We start from the raw sequence: 27328 nt of genomic DNA on the forward strand, positions 1-27328 counted from the left end.
TGTAAAAGGGTTTTGTTTTTTAATCTGTTTGCTTTTAAGATTTTAAAGAGATTTCTTCACATATCTAGGCTATGAGAGGGCACCGATGGAGAGGAGTAGAGAAGGAGACAAGAAGAGGGAGAGAGGGAGAGGGAATTAATATCTGATGGAACATTCTGGGATAGATGAAAGAGAGCTGAACAACTAGATACGATCTTAAATTTATGTCTTCTTTTGGCTTAAGAAATGTCAAAATCGCAATGTTTTATTTTGTGACCACTGTTTTCAAAATGTAATTCCAAAATAAATTCTTAAGAAGCCTAAATATTTTGAATAAAATGAAGTTCATGTACCTCTAATTTAAATGCAAAACAATATAATATTATTTGAAGGAGACAAATGATATATTGGATGATATTAAATATGACTCTTTTAGACTTAATAAAGTAATTAAAATATTCTTAGTATTACAGTTCATCAAATGTGATTTAAGTAAGTCTGATTTTTCTCTAAGGAGGAATATTTTTTGAAGTTGATTCATAAATTACACATTGTACCCTGTATAAAATTATCATTTCGTGGCATTTGCATCAAACCTATTATCTTATATTCTGTTGCCTAGCTACTGGAATTCTGAAGTTTAATGGCTTTTAGATGGATATTGAAATTTTAAACAGAATTTCAGCTTATGTAGTCTACAGAAAGAAAAACTGTTGGACACATCTGTTTACTTAAATTTTCAAAGGAAATTTCTTTGTTTACAAAGGCTCAGAATTGTAAGTTTTGGAGAAGAGTGTACCGATTTTCAATGGAGGACATTTAACATCACATATGAAGTCACACTAAATTCACACCAGTTTTTTTGTTTTTATTTGTTTTTACTATGGATGTGGAGATAACAAAATCTTTTCTTTATCTTTCTAAAATGTTTAAGGCTCTAAGTCTATGGTTAAGGTCCTGCTTCATTTGTACAAGTCTGCTTATAATACACACATGCATGCATCTTTATAGTAAGTACTTAGACTTACCTGTTCCCATGCAAACACATGTTGATTATAATAATACTGAATTTGTTCATTTGCAATGTTAATGCACAGCTGCTCGAAGGAATTTTTTTTGAAATTTTCAAAGCCAAATATATCAAGAATGCCAATGCTCAGCTCATCACCATTCCCACTAGAAGAATTGAAGAGGCATTATTTTGAGTTATTTCCTGAAGAAGTAATGTAAAACAGGGAATCTTAGAGTTACCATTTGTGATTGAGCTAAGAAACTACTATAAGAACATACACTTAGAGTGAAACTTTCTTAACTGAAATAGTTTCTCTCCATAGCACATAAAGATAATGGCAGATATTGATTTTTATATGAAAATGGAACAGCATTTTCCTTGAACTATAGAAACTACTCCGATACTGTTATATACTGAAACAAAAGAAACTTTTTCTTCTCCTAAGAACAAAGTCACAGGCTTGAGTGAGTCAGGAATTACAAGAACAACCTGCATAGCAATTAGAACACGGCAAAAATATATTCAATAAAAACTGTCCCAGAAAAGCAAAAATTCTGTTTAAAAGGTATAGTTTTTCATTTTAGGAGAACAATTTTGAAAATCTTACTTAAAAGATCTTAATTATTTTAAAGAATTATTATTTGTTTTTGGATCATTTGCTCATAATTTTTTAATATAGAACAAATGGCAACCTGGAGAAAGATACAAATACATAGGGATTATTTTTACATTTAAATACTTTAAAATACAATTAGATTCTATTTTACAATTAAGTATTTCAAATACTGTCTTTTTTACTATTGGTTAAAAGGTTTATTCCTCCCCAAAGAAATATATACATTGCAGAGTTATGCTGATGTGAATTTTTAAAAGAAAGTACAAAAGCTTCTCTTTGTGTTTATCATTTAGGTATTCCAGGGTTACACTTAGTATTATGTAAAGGAGTGATTTGGAAATGACAGCAACTGCACACTGTGAGCTGAAGGACCCGCCCTACATTTGGAGGAAGCAACTGAATTCAAAATCCAGGCTGCAGAATACTTTAAATATGTGCTGGGATGGACAAAAGGAAAGCTATCTGAGTATTTCTGAAAGTTCTTATTTTGAATAATAATTCTGTATTATTGTATGAGGCAAGATGTCTAGTTAAAACTTATGCTGGTTTAGTAAAGATTATTATCCTTTTACAATCTCTTTGCCCCACAGGATCCCACAGAGATAAATATTTAACTCACTGCATAACAAAGTGTTAGAGACAGGAGGGACCTTACAAATAATCCAGTTCAGAGATTCTTAAAGTAGGATCTGTCAATGGCTTTCAAGAGGACTGGAATCATAAGTGTGCAATATTTTCGTGGGGATATAGAAATATATCCAGTTTTTATTTTTACGTGAAGGAAATAGGAGTTTTTTTTTTTTTTTTTTTTTTTTTTTTTTTTTTTGAGACAGAGTCTCACTCTGTCGCCCAGGCTGGAGTGCAATGGGGCGATCTTGGCTCACTGTAAGCTCTGCCTCCCGGGTTCAAGCGATTCTCCTGCCTCAGCCTCTGGAGTAGTTGGGACTACCGGCACCCGCCACAATGCCCGGCTAATTTTTTTTTTGTATTTTTAGTAGAGACGGGGTTTCACCATGTTAGCCAGGATGGTCTTGATCTCCTGACCTTGTGATCTGTCCGCCTCGGCCTCCCAAAGTGCTGGAATTAGAGGCGTGAGCCACTGCGCCAGGCTCAATGCCCTTACTTAACAGTTGAGGAGGGAAAGACCCAGACAAATGCAGTAAATTGCCCAGTGTCCCATAATGAGTTAGTGGCAAAGCCCAGCATACAACATATGCTGTTTAAAAACTTAGTGTACAACTTAACAAAGTTGAACTACATTATTTCAAATGGTCTCCCTTTAGTTTTTAAACTTTCTGTAAAAATTTTTAAAATCTAAGAGTTGGATGGTTTTCATTAGTGAATGGAAAGGAAAGTTGCCATTTAGTATATTTAGTATACGTACATTTAGTACACAGGCTACAGTGGATATAGTAGATCCCCCTTCTGGGTAGGTACCATTTAGTGCCAAACATGCAGATGATAATTAACAAAATGAGGCCAAATCTCTAAATATCTTGCCTACATTTTCTGGAATATACAGATAATAAAAATCCCTGAATTTGTTCCATTTTCATATGAATGCTTGACATAATATAGATGACCGTACCAGAACATACAACCATTTTGACCATTACATCATAATGGGAAAATGGTATAGATAGTACCCAGGAGGTACAGAAGCAATTTTGAGAGACACAAAGTTAAGAACATGGAAAAATAATGGATAAGCTCTTAGACAGTTTGACTATACATAGTATTATGGTGCGGCATGTATTTTAGTGAAAAAAAATAATGAATTGCATACTTCAAATGTGTATAAATGGTCTTTTATGCTTAGTAAGCAAGTGTGAACGAGGTGATCTTATAGTAGGCATCCATCTTGCTTTTCCACATGCAAAATGGCATTTATCACAGAACAAAGCTTTAGATGTAAGGACTTGTGTTCATGTATAAGCCCTGCCTATAGAGAGCACTCAATGAATGGTGGCTGTAATTATCTTGAAGAAAGAATGATCTAGACTTACAGTCAGATAACAATCCTTACATCATGGCTCTGCCATTTACTATTACCTACATTTATCTAGTGCATTTCTGAACCAAATTTCATTGGAGTTACAGTGAGGCTGTAATGGCATTACAGTGAGAGTTAAAATATGAAAATAAAGTTTTCCTTTATCTTTAAGGTTTAATTTAAACCCCCAAAATAAAAACAAAGAACTGCTGAGCTGACATTTCATACAAGCATAAAATGGTATATGCTTCATGGTACAACTTCTAATTTAAAACCCTATTAGTTGATAGTAAGATATCACATTTTAAAAATTCACTTTTTATTGTGTAATTTATGTTGCTACAGGTTTTATGTTGCAGCGGTTTAAAAGTGTTATACTTAAGTGGCATTATGAGGTGGAACTATTAGGAAGTGAAGCTTATCTACTAAATTATAATTTTAATAATTTAATTATATCAATTATAGAAACATCTTGAAAGAGATCTATACAAAACAATCAATTAGAAAATAGATTTACATCACCTGACATTTGGGAAAAAATGTTTCTGTAAAAATTTTTACCTTGGTGATGAGTCATGCTTCAACAAACTGTTAATGCAATTGACTATCCAACTAAAGAGACGTCCATATAAGGTTTTAGCCATGGCATCCCTGACATCGGTAGCTTTTTCTACAGTATTGGGTCGTATAATTGTTTCTCCTCTGGTGACCACACAGTGGGAGGTGAGAGCTTCTTGTAGCTCATCTGCCTGAATACAAAGCAAAGAAGCACCTGAAAAACAGATGCATTGTTAGAAGAAATTATGGCAATGAGGTCACTCCCCCAAAATGAAAATGTCTTAATCTGCCTTCTTCAAATGACATGAATTAAATGTGTGGAGATTATGTAATGTAAAAATACGATACTATTCAACATGAGTCCTATGTCTCTTCTTGATCACTTTTCTCAACTTTTCTCAGCTGGTTAAACTTAGTCTACTGCATGTTATAACACAACCCAAATCACACTGGTTGGCAGAGTAATATAGCTGCACAAGCAAGTGGTTGTTTATGTGATGTCAAACATACTTTCACTAAATTATGCTAAATAATTTTAAAATTTAATGAATAGCTTTGGCATAATTTGGATATCATTATTACAGACACATTTTTAAAATGTAGAAATTAATTGGAAGGTTACATAGACTTCAGGGGTATACCTCAATAAATGTATTTCAAGTACCTTCTGCAATACACAACAGAAAGAGCATAAACTTACCTTGACATTCATGTACTTATACTTGACATTCATGTACCTATCATCCTACTTTTTAGTTTCATACTTCAATTACTAAATTATGTTAAAACTGGATGCTTGAACAAACATTTATGTGGCATTTAATGTTGATTACATTTCATGGGGAATTTAAAATTAATAACACTTTAACTCAGTGAACAAAACTCATTTTTGAATATAATAAACATCTTTAACCAAAATTATTACATGACAGATTGGCTAATTTTTCAAATCTGTCGTTCTCCTTTTAAAATATTTTGAGCATTTTAAATTTAACTTTTAGCACTTGTGACAAGATATTTCTTGGTTATATGCTAAGATTGTTAAATCCTATATTTTTTCATATCATGGAAGTACTATAGGCTCATTGCAGAAATTTTACCTTTTAAGTTAACATTCTGCATTTCTTTCCTTCTAGGCATATTCACTACCATTAGTCTGCACAAACATTTTATCTCATATAACATCTTATGCATTTCCCATTTTGTTCAATATTGTTTGTAAATATGCTTTAATTTGCTGCATAATATTCTGACAAATACGATAATATATCAATAATTTTAAAATTAGCGGATGTTTAAATTGTTTCCCTACGTTCAAAATTGTAAAAATGCCAGTATAGGCCAGCCACAGTAGCTCACGTCTGTAATCCCAGCACTCTGGGAGGCCAAGGTGGGTGGATTACCTGCGGTCAGGAGTTTGAGACCAGCCAGGCTAATATGGTGAAATCCCGTCTCTACTAAAAAAATACAAAAATTAGCCAGGCATGGTGGCACAGATCTGTAGTCCCAGCTACTCAGGAGGCTGAAGTGGGAGAATCGCTTGAAGCCAGAAGGCAGAGATTGCAGTGAGGAGAGATTGTGCCACTGCACTCCAACCTGGGTGACAGAGTGAGATTCCATCTCAAAAAAAAAAAAAAAAAAAAAAGCCAGCATAAATATTTTAAGCATAAATCTGTGTTCATATTTTGTACTATTTTCTTAGCATAGGGCAGCAATTTTTCAAAATATGTAAATATGTAAAAGTTTTTTTTTGAGACATAGTCTCGCTCTGTCATCCAAGCTGGTGTGCTACAGCACAATTACGGCTCACTGCAACGTCACCTCCTGGACTCAAGAGATCCTCCTACCTCAGCCTCCCATGCAGCTGGGACCACAGGCGCATGACAACCTGCCTGGCTAATTATTATCTGGTAGAGGTAGTGTTTCACCATGTTGCCCAGGCTGGCCTGGAACTCCTGGGATCAAGAAAGTTTTTTGATATATACTATTTAACTGCTCTTCAAAAAGTCTGAACAAATTACACTCCTCTCAGTCAAATAAAACACCAATAATTTCAATTCAATTTCATGGACATCAGGGACTATCATTTTTCTAAAATAGCCAATTTGATAGGAGAAAATGTTTTCTATTTATTTGTAATTGATTCCCAGTGAAGCTGAATACTTTCTTCTTTCATATTTTTATTGGTAATTTGTGTTTCTTAGTTTGAAAATTGCAATATTTTCATTGATATGTTAATCTTTTCCTGATCAATTTATGAGACTCTTCATAGCTTAAAGAAATGCTTTGATATATATGTTGTAAATATTTTCCCTCAGTTTCATTTGTACTGCAATTTTATTTATGTTTTCTTTTTTCAGTATAAAAGTTTTAATTTTTATGCAGTCAAATATCCATTTTTTAAAGAAAATCATTTGTGCTTTTGATTTTCTACACATAAACTTCTTCAAGTCCTTTCTCCCCTCAAAATTATATAAATCAATTCCAGTCTCTTTTATGATTTTTTTGCATTTAAATGTGTGTATGTTTGGAATTCATTGTGGTATACAGTATATGAGAATGATTCAAATTCCTCCTCCCCAAAATGGTTAGCCAGTTCCCTACAATACTGATTCCCTAGTGATTTGTAATGCCATTTTTGGTAACATACTTTGGATCTGTTTCTGAACACTGTCTCCCACTGATCTGTGTGTCTATTTCTGTTCCTACGTTGTTTATTTATTTGACATAGATTTATTGTCTACTACATGCTAGGCATTTTACCTGGGGATATATTGCTAAGTACAATACTTTCTAAAACAAAGCACTAGTCTTGATGATCTTTATCCAGCAAGAATGGGAAGCCAATCAAGAAATTTAAGCAGGAAGAGAAAAGGAGAAGGAGGAGGAGGAGCAGAAGGAGAAGGACGGGGAGAGGGAGGTGGAGGTGAAGATGGACAGGGAAAGGGGGAGACTGAGAGAGCTCACTGATAATGGGTTATGTGGTTTCTGAAATAATCGTGGAGAATGACCTGGAAAAACTCAATTCTTGATGTGACATGAACAAATGAGAGGTCACTTGTTCAGGTGAGAGAATGGCGACAATGATGATAAAGAGAAGTGGTCAGATTTGAGAGATATTTATGGGACAAAACGGTCAGAACTGGTGCTTAACTGAAACAACGCTTTTGTAAAACCATATGGAAATGCAGCCTTGGTTTGGACATAATTTCTTATAACTTTTCATTGGAAAGAATTTTAATATAAATTAATAAAGTTTTTACTTTCCATGAGTGGTTATTCCAGAAAGTACATTAATTAATTTCAATGATATTCATATTAATATCAACGTTTTGTAACCTATATGACTGTCTTCTCTTATGCAGAAATACGTTCTCAATCATCAAAATCATTTTTTAGTATGGTTGTTTCTAGGTATACTCTTACCTACAACCTATCTCTATTGCAACTCATTCCACTGGCTGCTGCTAGTTCTTATGAATATGATCAGATGTAAGATTTACATCTTATCAATGGGTTATTCCTTCTACTTCTAATAAGTTAATATCATACATGCCAATTAAATTTTTTATATATGGAAAATTAGAACATGTTTCCTTGAGGTTTCCAGGCACATGCCAGTAACTACAAGCCAACTCCATACACTTGTGCTACTGTATTACCACACTGGCTCCAGAGACACAGTGGGATAGCATTTATAGGGATGTTGGGGACAGGTCCAGACCAGGATAATTTGGCACTTAGCCCCCTAAAACTATCCCATCTCATTCTGTTCCTGAGCATAAATCAGGAAAAAGTATATAAATTAAAATTTGTATCATGATTCTCCATTTTGTGTTTGTCTGTGTGTGTGTGTCCGTGTGTGTGTGTGCGCGCATGTGTGTTTGTGTTTTGAGACAGAGTGTTGCTCTGTCACCCAGGCTGGAGTGCAGTGGCACAATCTCAGCTCACTGCAACCTCTGCCTCCTGGGTTCAAGCGATTCTCCTGCCTCAGCCTCCTCAAGTAGCTGAGACTACAGGCATGTGCCACCACGCTTGGCTAATTTTTGTATTTTTAGTAGAGACAGGGTTTCACCATGTTGGCCAAGCTGGCCTCAAACGCCTGACCTCAGGTGATCCACCAGCTTCGGCATCCCAAAGTACTGGGATTAGAGGTGTGAGCCTTTGGGCCGGGCGTGGTGGCTCATGCCTGTAATCCCAGCACTTTGGGAGGCCGAGGTGGGCGGATCATGAAGTCAGGAGATTGAGACCATCCTGGCTAACACGGTGAAACCCCGTCTCCACTAAAAGTACAAAAGTCAGCCAGGCATGGTGGCATGTGCCTGTAGTCCCAGCTACTTGGGAGGCTGAGGCAGGAGAATGGTATGAACCCGGGAGGTGGAGCTTGCAGTGAGCCGAGATCGTGCCACTGCACTCCAGCCTGGGCGATAGAGTGAGACTCTGTTTCCAAAAAAAAATAATAATAATAATAAAATAAAAAAGAGATGTGAGCCTCTGGACCAAGACTGATCTGATTCTCCATTTATTATTATTAATGAAACAGCAAATATGGAATTATGAAAGTGTGTGCCAATATTAAAAATAAAATAACAGGGCATTCTAGGCAATACTAAATAGAAAAAAGCTGTGCTGTTGCAGATATTAATGGAAAACCGTAAATTACTGGAAATAATTTATCAAACTCTACTATTAAGGAAAACTTGAATGGAAGCAAATACTATAACATGCTTCTCTTGTGTAAAAATGATTGCAAAATTAATCAACCCAGGATGAATGGGTGTAAAATCCATCTAATATGAAAACATACAGTAGGTCTTTATTACTTGTAAAATGATATGGATGTTAAATCTATAAGACAATAACACAATTCTTTTTCAGATCAGTTTACTGAATTTTAACTATAATATCTGTGCTTTTATATCGAAATGTAAGTAGCTCCCAAAATAGTCATAAAAGCCTAGTCTTTAGAAACATTTTCTACAGTAATCAGTTAATTTATAAGCGTGAAGATGTTTTAAGTAATGGACTTTTAAATTTTAATTTTACACACATTAAATCTGAATATTCTTTTAAGGATTCTAGGTTAGCACAATCGCTTGAAATGATCCTTATGTGATACTTACGGTATGTCATAAGACTTTGAAAGATTTCAGTTTTGAATAGAAGATAATAAAACTTACAGTTCTCCAGGGCTGTATGATTAGAAATGTGGCTCTTGTCAATCTGGTGTTCAGATGCCACAGAAGAAAATTCAATGTTGCCAACATTCAAGATTGCAGCCAGTATGCTGTATATACTTCCAAGTTGCTGAAACACAACATAGAAACATTAGCATCATTCTTCCCTTGAGTACAGCCAACCAGTGACTATGACTGGGGACAGACAGGGAGAGAACCCTCAGGCCCTATCATATCTATCCGGAGACTATGATAATGCCACACTGAGATCCAAGTAGGCTCATCCTCTTTCATTATTTTAACCTCAGAGGTTAGCATAGTGCCTGTTACCCAGTAAGTGCTTAAAAATATTTTATAAATGCAAATATGAATAAAAAATAAAAATGAGAAGCTGTTCTCAGAGAAAGTAGAAATGTCTCATTCATTAGGCCATAGATAAATCTATCCATGCAGAACTGAATTTCAGAACTTAGTGTGGTTGTTACCATATGGATTTTCCTTGAGGCCATCTTAAAAGTGAGGCTGTATGTGTGAATAAAGGAGACCTAAGAAAGAAAAATCAAAAGATCCCAGGACCAAAATCAAAGGATAGGTGTGGTTTAAATATAAGTATTTTTTTTTTCTTTTTTGAGACAAGGTCATTGTTGTTCAGGCTGGAGTGCAATGGCACTATCTCAGCTCACTGCCACCTCTGCCTCCTGGGCTCAAGTGATCCATCCTCCTAAGCCTCCTGTGTAGATGGGACTACAGTTGCATGCCACCATGCCCAGCTAATTTTATTTTTGGTATTTTGTAGAGACAGGGTCTTGCCATGTTGCCCAGGCTGGTCTCGAACTCCTGGGCTCAAGCGATCTGCCCATCTTGGCCTCTGAAAGTGCTGGGATTACTGGTGTAAACCACTGTGCCAGGCCACATAAGAATTTTAGATGACAGCGTAGAGTTTATAGTAGTTATTACTTCTTTAACATACATTCCTAATTAAGGTACATCAAATTACATTCAGAAACATATACACACATATATGATTCTTTTTGGAGACACTGGAGGCATTTGTCAAGGAGTCTGTTGTAATTCTAGCTCTTCAACTATGTTCATGGTACAGTGAAGTAGAGGAAAGAGGCAAAATTCTTTACTGTTTTTACAGGTTGCTGCATCTATTCCAGCCCAGCTCCTACACTTAACAAAGGTGATTATTCCATTCACTCCCATATTCCAAGTCCAGATAAAAGCTGGATATGAAAAAACATCTTCAAGGACATGCATTTACTCATACATAATAAATATATATGTAATAAACATATAAACAACAAATATATTTGTTGAATGAATATATATGTGGGATATCTATTCATTGATCTAATAAAAACATATTTTATGCTGGGCACTGTTCTAGTCTCAGGTAATTTAGTAGCAGATAGGCTAAAGATCCTGGCTTCCTTGGAGTGTTCAGGCCATTGGGGGGAGGCAAACAGTAGGAAAATAAGCAAATAAATATGAAATGTTCAGAAAAAAAATTACAAGGGCTACGAAGAAAATAGAGCTAAGAGGTGTAACTTAATAAAGAGGAGAGTTCCTGGGAAAGCACGGGCAGGCTTTTTCAGTTAGGAGGTCAGGGAAGGCTGTCCTCAGAGGAGGCAATGTGGAAGTTGAGGCCTGAATGACAGGAAGTCACCAGACATGAACTATTCTAGGCAGAGGACAGCAAAGGCAAAAACCTTCCTAGAAGAAAGAAGGAAGACCCATGAGGGCTGGAAGAGGGTGAGGATGAGGAACGGTACGGTAAGAAATCAGAGAGGTGAGCCTGGGCAACACCACCCAGGCTCCCTGGGCCAACAGAAAGAACTTGAGCTGGGCACTGTGGCTCACACCTGTAATCCCAGCACTTTGGGAGGCCGAGGCAGTTGGATAACTTGAGGTCAGGAGTTTGAGACCAGCCTGGACAACATAGCGAAACTCTGCCTCTACTTAAAATACAAAACTTAGCTGGTCGTGGTGGCATGCACCTGTAATCCCAGCTACTCGGGAGGCTGAGGCAGAAGAATCACTTGAACCCAGGAGGCGGAGGCTTCAGTAAGCCGAGATCGTGCCACTGCACTCCAACCTGGGTGACAGAGTGAGACTGGGCTGCCAAAAAAAAAAAAAAAAAAAAAAGCTTGATTTTGTGCTAATTGCCAGAGAAAGCTACCAGAGATTTCAGAGTGGGAAGCAACATTATCTTTTGTGTTTTAAATAGATGAATCTAGTTATCCTGTGAAACAGAGTGGATTGGGGCAAGATGGAAAACTCAGGAGGCTACTGCAGTGGTCTAGGTGAGAGGTAACAGTGACTTGGATATAACAGTAAATCGTAGAGATGGAAATAAATAAATGCATGTAGGGTGTATTTCAGAAGTGGAACAATACATATGCTAACAGATTAGATGTAGATATTTTTTCTAAGGAAATTCTGGTAAGGAATTAGCATCTGTAATATGTATAACTTGCAATGAAGCAACCAGCATGGGCTTTCATGGCTTTCAGGTGGAAAAATTCATACAGCATCTGACATTATGCTGTATTTTTCTGGAGGAAACTATAGGTCTTAGAAAAAAACAAACAACCCTATTAAAAAGTGGGCAAAGGATATAAACAGACACTTCTCAAAAGAAGACACACATACAGTCAACAATCACATGAAAAAAGCTCAAGGTCACTGATCATTAGAGAAATGTAAATCAAAGCCCCAATCAGATACCATCTTACACCAGTAAGAATGGTTATTATTAAAAAGTCAAAAAATAACAGATGCTGGTGAGGTTGTGGAGAAAAAGGAATGCTTCTACACTGTTGATGGGAGTCTGAATTAGTTCAACCATTGTAGAAGACACTGTGGCAATTCCTCATAGACCTAAAGACATAAATACTATTTGATCCAGCAATTTCATTACTGGGTATATACCCAAAGGAGTATAAATTGTTCTATTATAAAGATACATGCATGCATATGTTCACTGCAGCACTATTCACAATAGCAAAGACATGGAATCAACCTAAATGCCCATCAATGATACATTGGGTAAAGAAAATGTGGTACATATACACCATGGAATACTATGTAGCCATAGAAAAGAATAAGATCATGTCCTTTGCAGGGACACGGATGGACTGGAGTCCATTATCCTTAGCAAAATAGCACAGGCACAGAAAACCAAATACCGCATGTTCTCACTTGTAAGTGGTAGCTAAATGATGAGAACACATGGACACATAGAAAGAACAACACACACTGGGGCCTATTGGAGGTTGAAGGGTAGGAGGCGTGGCACAGGGTAGGAGGAGGGAGAGGATCAGGAAAAATAACTAATGGGTACCAGGCTTAATACCTGGATGATGAAATAATCTGTACAACAATACCCTATGATACACGTTTCCCTATGGAAACAAACCTGCACAGGTACCCTGAACTTAAATAAAAGTGTTTTAAAATGTGTTTTTTTACCCTTGATAAGGATGTTACCAATGTAATGAGTATAAAACTGGTCTATGAACTTGGAAGTATATAAAATGATGCAGAATTCCATCATAAAGTTTAAGGGATCAGTTGAATCCAGTAAAACAGTGAAGAGGTTTGGCTGTATATAGAGTTGCATCTCCAAATCCTGCCTACCCAAACCTGCAGGAAAATTCTTCAGAGGGGTTATAATGAAAATTGAGTAGGAGTAACAACTGAAATATGCCAAGTGGAATGTATGATACACCAGGTAACACAAGTAAATATCAGTTAAAGGTACATCTTGGGGTTCCCCATCTGGATCTGATGAGAATAGACCCAGATCTGTGGCTTGGATTAAATGACCTTAAAATAGTCGTTCTCAATTGTGGGGAAAGAGATAACAACTCTGCCCTCACAGGACATTTGGCAACATCTGGAGACATTTTTGGTTGTTACAAATGGGGTTGGAGTGCTACTGGCATCTACGGAGTAGAGATCAAGGGTGCTGCTTAAACATCCTGCATTGCACAGGAGAAACCCCACAAGAATTACCTGGTCCCAAATGTAAATAGTACTGAGGTTGAGAAACCTTATCCCAGAAAAAAGCAGGATCTAGATTTTGGAGAAAGTTTCAAAATTCTTTGTCCCCAAAGAATAGTCCTGAACTTTTAGTCTCAGCTCAGAACCCCAGGAAAATATAAAAATAAGAATAGAGGTATTGAAGTAAATGAAATCTGTAGTATCTGTTGTGGGTTGAATTGTGTACCCCTCAGATTCATATGTTGAAATCCTAAGTCCCAGTACTCAGAATGTGGTCTTATTTGGAAATAGGGTCATTGCAAATGTAAATAGTTAAGATAAGGTCATTCTGGAGTAAGGTGGATTCCTAATCTACTATACCGGTGTCTGTTTAAAAGAACACCATGTGAAAAGACAGACACACACAAGGAGAGCACCAGGTGAAGACAAATTTAGGTGGAGATGGGGTGATGGACCTGCAGTACAAGAATACCAATGATTACTGGGGAACCACCAGAAACTAGGAGCAGAGCATAGAACAGATTCTCCCTCACAACCCTCAGGGGAAACAAACCCTGTCCACATCCTAATCTCAGACTTTGAGCCTCCTGTGCTGTCAACAATAAATTTCTGTGGTTTAAGCTACAAAGTATGCGTTAGTTTGTTATGGCAGCCCTAGCAAACTAATGCTTTTTTTTTGGTTAAATTTATGAATAAGATATGTAATCTCAGAATAATCAGTGTGTTTATTCTTAAATATTTAAAACTTAATATGTGAGACATAGTAAAGATCATATTAGTGACATAGTAAATCCTCTGACAATTAGTCTTGTGACTTAAATTTAAATATTTATTTGATATAACACTTATGACCTTAATTTGAAAAGCAGAACATATTTTGATTGCAAACTGCATTCAAATGTAAAAGATAACTTGATTTACTACATTAATAATTTTGAATTATTATATCTTCTTAGGCACTAATAAGTTTAAGTGGATAAGAAGATTTGGTAAATTATTAGAAAGTTTAGAAAGCACTTATCAGTCCTTGTAAGCCTGCTCTGTCCGTCATTTGGAGCATTCAAAAGACTGAGATGTACTAAATATTTATATAAGTTCAAGTGTTTAAGATAACTTAGTTATGTTTGTTTAGAGAAATGTAAAGTTATGTTTATGAGTTAAATGAATAAAGAACTGAGTTTTTTTTTCTATTCTTATACAAAAAACTGTTGGATTCACAAATTGAATAAAATGCTGAGTGAGCAGAACTTAAAATTTTAAAAAATCTAGATATAGATACATGGTTTCAAAATCATTAATACATATACTGAATTAATTAAATATAAGCAACTGTAAATTGTCCTTTCTGAGCACAAGCATGCCTTCTTTGGATATTAAAAACAACTACCAGGTGAACTGCCTGCATTTAGTTGCATATTTATCCCTCAAGGTGAGGGTCATACCTAGACTCAAAAGCATGATTAGCGCACAGCTTGCCTCTGGCATGATCCTCTTCTTGACCAGTCTCCTTGCCTCTGGTCTTGCCACTTGCCAATCCGTTTTCCATATGGCTGTCAGAGTGACTTTTCTAGCAGGCAAATCACATCATCCTATGTTTCCAGTTAAAATCCTTCAATGGCCCCTATTCCCCTAGCAATAAAGCTCCAGCTTCCTACCAAGGCATGAGAATGAAGGTGCCACATCTTCCTGTGCCTGACTGCCTGTCCATTGTCATTTCCAGCTAGTTTTCTTTGACATATTTCAACCAAACTCCTCATAGGTTCCCAAGCATTCCATGTTATTTTGTTAATTTCATGTCTCAGTTCTGGCTTACGCTGTTCTTTTCTCTCATTCTGGGGTGTTCTTTTTTCCACCCCAGACTTCATGTTTCCGTGAAATTCTCTGCTGTCATAGAGTTGACTACCTTTTATTGAAATGATGCCTAGTGTATATTTCTTCTATCAGATTACAAACTTACTGAGGACAGAAACTGTGACTAATTCATAGCTCTAGTTTTTAGTACAGGGCCTGGTACACAGGTAGTACTCAATAAATGCTTGTCAAACTGTTTTCTTTTGTTTCAGTCAACTGACAGTATAATTTCCTTCACTTTCAAAACAGAATCTCTCTTGTTTTACGTCTATAAGACTCTTAATCTGTGCCTCATTGTTTCTACTTACTTTTCTTAGAATTTTTTAATAAATCTAAATATCCCCTTCTTTTGGTGTCAAACTGAAAGGTGACAACATGCTAGCAGCCCTCACTCTTGGCGCCTCCTCGGCCTCTGGCAGTGCTTGAGGAGCCCTTCAGCCCGCCACAACACTGTTGGAGCCCCTCTGTGGACTGGCGGAAGCCGGAGCCTGCTCCCTCTGCTTGCCTGGAGGTGTGGAGGAAGAGGAGCAGGTGAGAAATGGGCTGCGCGCCGCGGTCGCGGGTCAGTGCAAGTTCTAGGTGGGCGTGGGCTAGGCGGGCCAGCACTCTGGCCAGCCCCGCTGGCCCCAGACAGTGAGGGGCTTAGCACCTGGGCCAGCAGCTGCAGAGGGTGCGCCGGGTCCCCCAGCAGTGCCGGCCCGCCGGGCACTTGATTTCTCACCGGGCCTCAGCTGCCTCTCCGTGAGGCAGGACTGGGGACCTGCAGTCCCCCATGCCCAAGGTTCCTGCCGGGCCCAAGCGACAAGCACCGCCTCCTGCACCGCAGGACCGGGTCCCATTGACAGCCTAAGGGCTGAGGAGTGCGGGTGCCTGACTCGGGACTGGTGAGCAGCGCCGCCTGCGGCCCTGGTGCAAGATCCACTAAGTGAAGCCAGCTGGGCTCCTGGATCTAGTGGGGACTTGGAGAACCTTTATGTCTGGCTAAGGGATTGTGGATGCACCAATCAGTACTCTGTGTCTAGCTCAAGGTTTGTAAATACACCAGTCAGTACTCTGCATCTACCTAACCTAGTGGGGACTTGGAGAACTTTTCTGTCTAACACTCTGTATCTAGCTAAAGGATTGTAAACACACCAATCAGAACTCTGTGTCTAGCTCAGGGTTTGTAAATACACCAGTCAGTACTCTGTAAAAATGGACCAATCAGCTCTCTGTAAAACGGAAAATGGACCAATCAGTTCTCTGTAAAATGGACCAATCAGCAGGATGTGGGTGGGGCCAGATAAGGGAATAAAAGCAGCCTGCTGGAGCCAGTCAGTGGCAACCCTCTGGGGTACTCTTCCACTGTATGGAGGATTTGTTGTTTTGCTCTTTAGGATAAATCTTACTACTGCTCACTCTTTGGGTCCATGCCGCTTTTATGAGCTGTAACACCGGGAAGGTGTGCAGCTTCACTCATGAAGTTAGCAAGACCGCAAACCTACTGGAAAGAACTAACAACTCCAGACACACTGCCTTTAAGAGCTATAACACTCACCAGAGAGACCATGAACCCACCAGAAGGAAGAAACTGCGAATGCATCTGAACATCTGAAGGAAGAAACTCTGGACACGCCATCTTTAAGAACTGTAACACTCACCGCGAGGGTCCGCGGCTTCATTCTTGAAGTTAGCAAGACCAAGAACCCACCAATTCCGGACATAAAACTTTGCATCCTGAGTGAGTGGTTAGATTATATGAGAACAAAAAGTTCTCACTAAGCCAGTTTTTTTTTTGTTTTTTTTTTTCTTTTTTTTTTTTTTTTTTCCCAAAAGCCAAGTAACTTATCTAAGTAGCAGAGCCCTGTGGTTGGGAAATACATGATTTCCTTTTCAGTAAATTTTGTTTTGGGAATGGAAGCAACAGTCCATGCAGGGTAGAGTGAGTTTGGTGCCCAGAGTTGTTTTGGCAAAATGTTCTAAGTCATTTCTTAGGGCCTCAACCTATCCCGGATGCCTAATTGATACCCATGAGAGAGAGGACTGAAGAGAGAGGACAATGACCAGACCTCAAAGTCGGTGGGGGTCATCATGGACCAGAACAAAGTGGCCCATCCCTGGCAGATGTGGCACTATCTAGTCTACTTGAAGCCACGGTGCAGATGCTCCTGTTGAGAAAGGACAGGGAGGCAGGTTGGGGTGGAAGGAGTGTGGGGAGGAGTGGACCCAGGATGGGATGTTACTGCAACTCACATACCAGGCAGATAAGAACTGATGGGACAGAAGGAGATGCTTTGCAATCAGCATTTGCAGCTGTTGGTACATGAGATATTAATATGTTCTCTATTCTTAGGTTCAATTCTGCAGACACTTAAAGCAATAAAATGGCATGAGCAATCTGCAAAGACTAGAGGGAAATTAAGTGCCCCTCAATTTTAGTCATGGAATCATAGAGTTGGAAGTGACTCAGAAATTAATTATCCCTTTCCCCTCCTTTTACTGGTAAATAAGCTTAGACCAGAAAGTTTAGTTATTGGACACAGAGCCAGAAATAAGCAGTGTCAAGGATTTTAGCCCAGGGATCTTGACTCCCTAGCACAGAATTATTTTTATTTTATCAACTACCTCCTTGGCCCTGTCGTTTAGTTCAAGTCATCAATGTTGGCCAAATCGTGGCATTCTGGAATTCTAACTTGTTTTATGTTTTTTGAATGAAAAAAAAAAGGTATCAAATTATTTTTAAATTATTACAAATGACAAACCAAATGGAATATACACACCCTTCCATTCTGATCAAAACCTTTTTTTTTTTTTTTTTTTTTTTTGAGAAGGAGTCTTGCTGTGTTCCCAGACTGGAGTGCAGTGGCACAATCTCGGCTCACTGCAACCTCCACCTCCCGCGTTCAAGCAATTTTCCTGCCTCAGCCTTCTGAGTAGCTGGGATTACAGGTGCACACTGCCACACCTGGCTAATTTTTTGTATTTTAAAAGAGACGGTTTCACCGTATTGCCCAGGCTGGTCTCGAACTCCTGAGCTCAGGCAATCTGCCCGCCTCGGTTTCCCAAAGTGCTAGGATTACAGGCGTGAGCCACCGCTCCTGGCCTAAAACCAATTTTTAAAAATGAACTGAGTATTTCATGGAAATTCATTACTTTTTGTGATGCTTTAAAATATTTAATTTCTTTCACAAATATTATTTGATTTTCCCTAAAGACGTAACTAATAATCCAAAGAAAACATGCTAGCATGTGATTTTTAGACTATCATGAGAAATGAAAGCGCAATTAAAACAGAAGAAAGGCATTCTCATCTTAGACATCAGACATATAAATTTGTGTAAAAAACCCCCACAAAACTCCCATTATATGGTAAAAATTGTTTCTAAATGAGACAAACTACTCATTGAATCATCAAACTACTATGAATCATCAAACTACCAATCATTTATTTTAAAACTATAGCAGGGAAATGGCTTAGGAAATCATATGGTTTAATGGTTTCAGAGATTTCCAATGGTGTTATTTTTAGAGAATATCTGATTTTGATTTTCCTGTCATTCTTTTGCATTGTGCTGAATCACAAATGCACACGTGAACTGTAAACTCAGAGTATTTAAAGGGACACATACACTGGGGGTGCTGTCAATACCAATGAGAGAGATCAGCAAAGAAAGTGAGAGAAAGAGAGACTGTATTGGAGAGTCACTCAAATTGTGCTGCAGTCAACTGTGAAGGCCGCATGCTATGCTTAGAGGATGTCAGAATCATGCCACTTATCTTGATAATAAAAGTTGCCTTTTACTATCAAAATAGATTAGAAGCAGCTACTGACAAAGAACATATCCAAGAAAGCCAATAAAATAGCGTAAAAAATCAATACTGGGGATAAAAAGGAAGTAAATACTCACGCAGTTTAATTCTACCAAATCCCAACTGGGACAGTTTCTGCTTTTAGATGGGAGGCCACCATGCCCTACGAGAATCACCTTGAACTGGACTAAAAGTCTTCCCAAAATATCTAGCAGTGGTTGTGCTTCAGATCCAAAAAACAGATGTTATGTTTTCCTTTATCCCACGCTATACGTTTAGATGTTCAATAAGCATTGAATATGTTTAAATTTGGAATATACAGTTTGAAATAAATAAATTATATTTGTCAATAGATGCTAGCTGCAAAACTCGTTTCATTTTAATGTTAGTAAACATTAGTGTTACTAAACCAAGCAAGAGAAAATAGTTGAGCCAAATACAAGTGAAACCTGCTTCCAATGAGTGGGACTTCTAAGTAAACGAACCAATTAAACATGAATCCTTGCTTCTTTTTTTTTTTTTTTAATTATACTTTAAGTTCTAGGGTACATGTGCATAACGTGCAGGTTTGTTACATATGTATATTTGTGCCATGTTGGTGTGCTGCACCCATCAACTCGTCAGCATTTATATCAGGTATAACTCCCCAATGCAATCCCTCCCCCCTCCCCCCTCCCCATGATAGGCCCCAGTGTGTGATGTTCCCCTTCCCGAGTCCAAGTGATCTCATTGTTCAGTTCCCACCTATGAGTGACAACATGCGGTGTTTGGTTTTCTGTTCTTGTGATAGTTTGCTAAGAATGATGGTTTCCAGCTGCATCCATGTCCCTACAAAGGACGCAAACTCATCCTTTTTTATGGCTGCATAGTATTCCATGGTGTATATGTGCCACATTTTCTTAATCCAGTCTGTCACAGATGGACATTTGGGTTGATTCCAAGTCTTTGCCATTGTGAATAGTGCTGCAATAAACATACGTGTGCATGTGTCTTTGTAGTAGAATAATTTATAATCCTTTGGGTATATACCCAGTAGTGGGATGGCTGGGTCATATGGTACATCTAGTTCTAGATCCTTGAGGAATTGCCATACTGTTTTCCATAATGGTTGAACTAGTTTACAATCCCACCAACAGTATAAAAGTGTTCCTATTTCTCCACATCCTCTCCAACAACTGTTGTTTCCTGACTTTTTAATGATTGCCATTCTAACTGGTGTGAGATGGTATCTCATTGTGGTTTTGATTTGCATTTCCCTGATGGCGAGTGATGATGAGCATTTTTTCATGTGTCTGTTGGCTGTATGAATGTCTTCTTTTGAGAAATGTCTGTTCATATCCTTTCCCCACTTTCTAAGATAGCAAAAGTGAATGTGTTAAGAAGCAGATCAACTCTGAAGACAAAAGGCAAGGAAAAGAACTAGGAAGAGGCCCAGCCCCTGGTCACAAGCAGGCACTGCCTTGCTTGTTATACATCTTCCAGTTAGAAGGATGCCCTGAGCTCCTACTGGCTGATCCTGTTTTCCCCTAACCAGGCATCCAACAGAGCCAGGCCACAGTTCACAAGGAGCATCTACCATTAGCAACACTGATCTTATGACCAAGGATTGAGGAAAAGAATGACTGCTGTTTTTTTCTTTATTGACTGAATCCCAAATAAATTGGCTCTGCTTTACGAGCCAGGACACTGAGTGCTTGAATCAGCTTGTCTCCATAGGTGCAAACTGTGGGAAGGGTGAGGACCAGATTAGGGAGGGCTGAGGGGAAATGATGCAGCGGAAGGGGAGGGGCCAGATTTGAAACTGAATGTTGGCAGCAGGGAAAGATGCACCTGGAAGTGGTCATGCCCAGGAAAGGGTAGGGGTAGGGGTAGAATTAGGGTTAGGCTGACTAACAAGAGCAAAACATTCAAGTGGTCATTTATGATGCCTGGGACATCAGAATTAGAGCATAAGAATGAGACTATATTTAGAACAGGGTGGCATATGGAGTCAGTCTCCTGGGAGTGTGCCCCTAGCTCATCTGTAGTCTTTGGGTGGGGGCCACATATCACCTGAAATATGGCTGAAACTCCTGCTTTCTGAGTCAGGGAGTTCCTCTCCCAGAGCTGAAGCCATTACGAACACATTTATTTCTCTAGTATTAAAAATATCACCAGGCACAGCGACTCATGCCTGTAATTCCAGCTACTTGGAAGGCTGAGGCCGGAGGATCACTTAAGGCCAGGAGTTTGAGACCAGCCTGGGCAACACAGTGAGATGCACCTCTACAAAAAAATGTTTTAAAAAGTTAGCTGGCGGTGGCTCAAGCCTGTAATCCCAGCACTTTGGGAGGCCGAGACGGGCGGATCACGAGGTCAGGAGATCGAGACCATCCTGGCTAACCCGGTGAAACCCCGTCTCTACAAAAAAATACAAAAAACTAGCCGGGCGAGGTGGCGGGCGCCTGTAGTCCCAGCTACTCGGGAGGCTGAGGCAGGAGAATGGCGTAAACCCGGGAGGCGGAACTTGCAGTGAGCTGAGATCCGGCCACTGCACTCCAGCCTGGGCGACAGAGCGAGACTCCGTCTCAAAAAAAAAAAAAAAAAAAAAAAAAAAAAAAAAAAAAAAAAAAAGTTAGCTGGGCATGGTGGTAATCGCCTATAGTCCCAGCTAACCAGGAGGCTGAGGTGGAAGGACAGATTGAGTTCAGGAGTTTGAAATTACAGTGAGCTGATTTCACTACTGCACTCCAGCCTAAGCAACACAGAGAGATCCCATCAAGAAAGAAAGGGAAGGAAGGAAGGAGGGAAAAAAGGAAGGAAGGAGCCACCCACCCAAAAAATGATTTTCCAGAAATATATCAGGAAAAAGAAAGAAAAGAAAGAAAGCCCATAAAACGATTTTCCAGAAATATATCGGGGTCATCTCTGACTCCAGGTCCTACAGTTTAGACCTTGTTTCCAAAAGACAATCAGGTAAAAGGTCAATGGCACAAATTTCAGCATGATAGGGTGTCTACCACACAGACCTCATGGCATGTACAAGGATACGCACACTCGATCCTTTACATGAGGTATCCATGATAAGTTCTAAATGCTTAGTGGTCTGTCAATTGTTCAACTCCTACTCACTCCTCATCATTTTCTTTCAACTCTCAGACAAACGGTGCTATGGTCAAGTTAATGTTCCTGTCCTTATATATCAATCCAGACATCCTGCCAACCTTTGCTGCTTCATTTTTTTTGAAGGGAGGAGATAGGGGAATGAGATTCACATACTGGCCACTTAAGAACCAGGTACTGTCTCACTGTAACAAATTACAGCTAAGAGCAAAGTCTGAAAGCTTCTCCAAAAGTCTCAGAAAATGCATTAAACAATGGATTTTTGTTCCATTTTATAGCCTAAAAACCATCTAGTGCATCGAGAGAGAAGGGGCCCATTCATCTCCTTTCTGACCTAGAGACCACAGAAGCATTGAGTTCCCAAATTACAGCTGCAGTGTAGTAGATATAGAGTGGACAGCCTGACTTCTCAACCCCAAGTTCCGGGTGGGGTCCACGAATCAATGGAGAGAAAGCATCATTCAGAAATGAAGATGGTCAAGTTGGAGTCTCTACTTTTAAGCCAAAAAGTCATTTAACTTCAGCTCACAACTTTTTGTGAGTAAAGTGTCTTCCTAAGGATGCACTCAATCTTGGCTTGCCATTGAGTCTAGAGTACAACTTTCTTGTTGTCCTTATAATTCATAATGTTCTAGTAAAATCAGAACTCTTTGGGGGAACTCATTGCAATAACTCCCCCTCTGGTCCCAAGAGGACTTGTTAATAATTCTTGACTGGTGCTGGAAGTAGTCTTCCAGATTCCCTCTGGCTCCTCAAACTCACTCTCACCTATGTTTCCCTACAACCAATTAATTCCTCTAGAAACAGAGTAGCAATGTTTATTCAGATTACTCAATGAGAGATTCTAAATTCTGGACCTGTAAAAGTAGCCAGGAAAGAGTCTCTTCATGAAATCTGAATTCCTCTTGGTTAAGGAGAAAGCTCATACTAGAAAAGTTTACTTTAAGAGTTGGAATGTTTCACAACCACTATTGTTTGACTACAACACACTAGATTATAGCAGTCCCCTCTAAACCATGGGAGATACCTCCCAAGACCTCCAGTGGATTCCCGAAATCACAGATAGTACTGAACTCTCTATATATGTACTATGTATTTTTGAACTGATAACCAACAGGGTTACTAAGTGGCTAAGGGGCAAGTAGCCTATACAGCATGGGCATGCTAGACAAAGAGAAGATTCGCTTACCAGGATGGAAGGAGTGGGATTTCATCATGCTACTCAGCACGGCATGCTATTGAAAATTGTTTATTTCTAGAATTTTCTGTTTAATATTTTCAAACTGCAGTTGACTACAGGTAGCTGAGACTGCAGAAAGTGAAACTGCAGATTAGAGGGTAGTACTGTAATCTAAATATTCATTGTTACAGATACTGTCTGGTTTGTCAGTTAAGTCTAACAAAGTTCCTTTCATAGTAATTTTTATTTCTCATTTCTTACAGTGGACAACTTGTCATATAATTATTCTACATTTTTCATTCTTAGATGGATTGTACAAAACAAAATCTCTCTTTCAAGAAGTCCTTATTAAATAAGATAGTGCTGAACTAAATAATTGGAATTCCATTTGAATCTATGTATACTTGTTCTACCAAATAACTGTCTGGAACATCTCTGGGTGATAAAGTTAGCTTTGGGGAGATGGATCAGTGAAGATTTCTAAGATCTTGATGGACAAAGACGGCACTGGATTTACCTAAACCTCCCTTGTAAGGCAGGGCCCTAATTCCAATCAAAATAAAATCCATTTACTCTGCTTCTCCAACCTCACCCAGCTGGTAAGATCACACTTATCTTCTAGGGGCAAGGTCTTGAAAACATCCCCCAGTCCCCACCTCCTGTAAGCCTGCAGCAAGGATACTCAAGATGGAGCCAAAAGCTTTCCAAGAGAAGGTAAGACTGAGAGACTCCTGTCTTCAGAGTCGCCAACAGCAGAAGTTCCCTATTTGGAGAATATGCCAAAAGCACGTACATCTTTACAAATATTACTTTTGGCAAGCAGATGGATCATGGAACTAAAGTTACTGCTAATAGTCTTCCATTTTGGAAGGGAGTCAACAGTGCCTTAAAAACAGACTACGAAATCGTTAGATTCAATAATTTCATAGCATACAATTTGAATATTTTTTATAAAGTTTCACTTCTATTAGCATGTCTACATTTTATATATTGCTGATTAAATTTTCTAATTTTTTGAGAAGAATTGAAGAATTAGTTTTTTGTTTGTTTGTTTTAGCTTAAGCTCTTAGTAGAGATCTGATAACCCAAAGGATCCTGGTAAACTTCTTAAGCAGACACATTGACTGTTTAAAGCTGCAGGAGTGTCATTTATGAAAATGAAATCAAAATTCAACGAATTGCAGAAAGAGTTCATCTAAAATTCCAGAAAGAGTTCATCTAAAAGCCTGATTCACATTCAGAGTAAAATCTTCTTTCATCACACACGCTAAATCAATGTAGCAAACAATAAACTATTACCAGCGAAGTCTGAAAGTTTCTCCAAAAGCCTTAGGAGTCCCTATTAAACAAGATGCTTTGTTACAAAAATTAAAAAATACAACCTATGGGACATAAGGAAGTGTTTATTACTTGGGGATAAATTTCTAGCCTTAAATGCTTTCATTACTCAATAACAAATGTAAAGAAATACAGGAACCAAGTATTCTCTTTAAAAAAAAAAAAGAACAGAAGAAACAAATGAATAATAAAAATATAAAAATCAAATTAAAACCAATAATACAGACACGAAAACATTTATCAGATGGGTAAAATGCATCCAATAGCTGTTGTGGTTTTGCCTTTTTCTTTTTTTTAAGATTCAAAACCCCCTGTAAACCCAGTTAAAGATAAAAGAGAGTAAGGGCGAAAATGAGAATTTCTCATTGGAATGAGAAAGGCAACAAAGCCAGAGATATGGGATTAATTTAAAGTATCATAAGAAAACTCAGCAAGAAAATCTATGGCATAAGATTTCATGATAAATTCTTAGCAAAATACAAATAATCCAAAAGAGAAAACCTAATTCAAAAAGATAATTTTCATAGAAGAATCAGAAAGGTAATTAAAGACTCAGTATCAAAAAGGTCCAAGGGTCAGACACAGTTGAGTTTTACCCTAATCTATCTATCTTTCTTTCTTTTTTTTTTTTTTTTTTTTTTTTTTTTGAGATGGAGTTTCACTCTTTTTGCGAGGCTGGAGTGCAATGGCGTGATCTTGGCTCACTGCAACCTCTGCTTCCCAGGTTCAAGTGATTCTCCTGCCTCAGCCTCCCAAGTAGCTGGGATTACAGGCGCCTGCCACCATGCCCGGCTAATTTTTTTGTATTTTTAATAGAGACAGGGTTTCACCATGTTGGCCAGGATGGTCTCGATCTCTTGACCTCATGATCCACCCGCCTTGGCCTCTCAAAGTGCTGGGATTACAGGCGTGAGCCACGGCGCCTGGCCCCTAATCTTTATTTAAGGTTTTAAAAGACATTGTCCTCAATCTTCTCTAATGATAAGAATTAATGGGATGCTGTAATACTAGATCTCTCAGAAATTTCTATACAGTAGGTCTCACGTATGTGTGTTGAGGTGCTTCTTATCTTCAGAGAACATTGGGAACTGATTTTAACTCACATAGGCCAAACAAAAAATGAAAAAAGCTCAGTGGCATAACTTTAATAATCAAATTTGATATAAAAGAAAACAAAAACAGTAGATAAATTTCACTGCTAAATATATAGATGCAAAAATTCTAAATAAAACACTAGCTCATAGATACAGAAATTTATCAAAAAGATAATATAGATGGACTTTATTGGGCTTATTCCAGAAATGTAAGGATATTTAAATATTAAGAAATCTATCAACATAATAAGGAGACATCAACAAACTGCCATAGGAAAAAATATGATTATATCAATAGCTGCTGAAAAAAAATTTGGTAAAATTCAGCAGAATTCCTAATAACAACCCTAAGTAAAACAGCAATAAAAGGAAATTAATTATGATAAATATTCTTTTTCAAAAAATAGCAAAACACTAAAACCATTTAAAATCAGAAACTAGACTGAGAGGCCAACTATAATCATTATTACTTAATATTGACTTAGACTAGTCTTAGATGATCTAAGTACAAAAAAGAAAAATAAATGACTGATGTAACATGAAAGGGGTAAAACTCTTCTTTTTGCTAATGGCATGATTATATATCTCAAAAATTCTACCAATGGAAAATTCATTTTACTTTTAATAAAAACCTTAACATAGTTGTTAATAAATTTAAAAATAAGATGCAAGTTCTAGATGAATATAGCTATAGATTATTATTAAAAACCCAAAACAGCATCTAAACAAACAAAATCATATGACAAAAAGTACGTAAGTCATTTCATAATTTGGGATGAGAAGACATACATATGAAAATGACAGTGCTCCAAAAACTAATATATAAATTCAATACGATTCTAATTAAAAGTCCAAATGGGGTTGTTGTAATTGAACACATTGATCTTACAGTTTGTATGGACAAGCAATGCTAAACAATAGCTAAGCAAAGTATGGAAAAGAAGAAAGTGAGAGCAGGAATAGCCTTACTAGAAAAACACAGAATCAAACCACTGTAATCAAGTCAACAGAATACTGCTATAGAAACAGAAAACATAGATTGATAGCTAAAATAGAGGCATCAAAAATAGATTACATGTCATATAAGGCCTTAATATAGGATAAGTCAATTCTGGCTCTCCATCTGTAATAAAAGAAAAGTAGTGCTCCATCTGGTACCATAAAATAAATTTGAAATGGATTAAAGATAAATTTTTTTTTTCACTTTCAAGAAAATCTAGGAGACTACACGTACAACCTAGAGTTAGGGGAAAACTTTTTAACCAAAACTAGAGACCTAGATGTTATGAACAAAAAGGTAAATTTGTTTGAATAAACAAACATTTAAAACTTCATTATGGTAATATGACAAAAAGTCACAAATTATACAACTATAAAGAAACATTTATAACACAAATGATAGAAACATATGTCTATAATCAATGAGCCCTTACAAATTGACATAAAGCATCTAAATAATTCAATAAAAGGGGCAACATATATAAATATACAATTCATAAGAGTAAATCTAAGCAGCTAGCAAACAAATGGAAAGATGTTCAAATATATTATTTGTCAAGGATATGCATATTTAAAATGAGATGTTACTTCCACCCACCAGACTAGGAAATATTTAAAAAGCCACAACA

The 27328-nt window shown here is 37.7% G+C and overlaps 1 protein-coding gene across 1 annotated transcript in view; it reads right to left on the minus strand.

Annotated features, from left to right (window-relative positions):
* Window positions 1-27328, minus strand: part of MYO3A (myosin IIIA) — a 292667-nt gene that overhangs the window by 102131 nt on the left and 163208 nt on the right. The window contains exons 18-20 of the mRNA XM_030940862.1: window positions 9339-9465; window positions 4162-4372; window positions 1008-1155 (exon numbers count right to left, since the gene is read on the minus strand). Coding sequence (XP_030796722.1) covers window positions 1008-1155; window positions 4162-4372; window positions 9339-9465 — 486 coding nt within the window. The remainder of the gene's footprint in view (window positions 1-1007; window positions 1156-4161; window positions 4373-9338; window positions 9466-27328) is intronic.

The sequence above is a fragment of the Rhinopithecus roxellana genome, chromosome 11 (assembly GCF_007565055.1).
Source record: "Rhinopithecus roxellana isolate Shanxi Qingling chromosome 11, ASM756505v1, whole genome shotgun sequence".
In the NCBI taxonomy this organism is placed as follows: Eukaryota; Metazoa; Chordata; class Mammalia; order Primates; family Cercopithecidae; genus Rhinopithecus; species Rhinopithecus roxellana.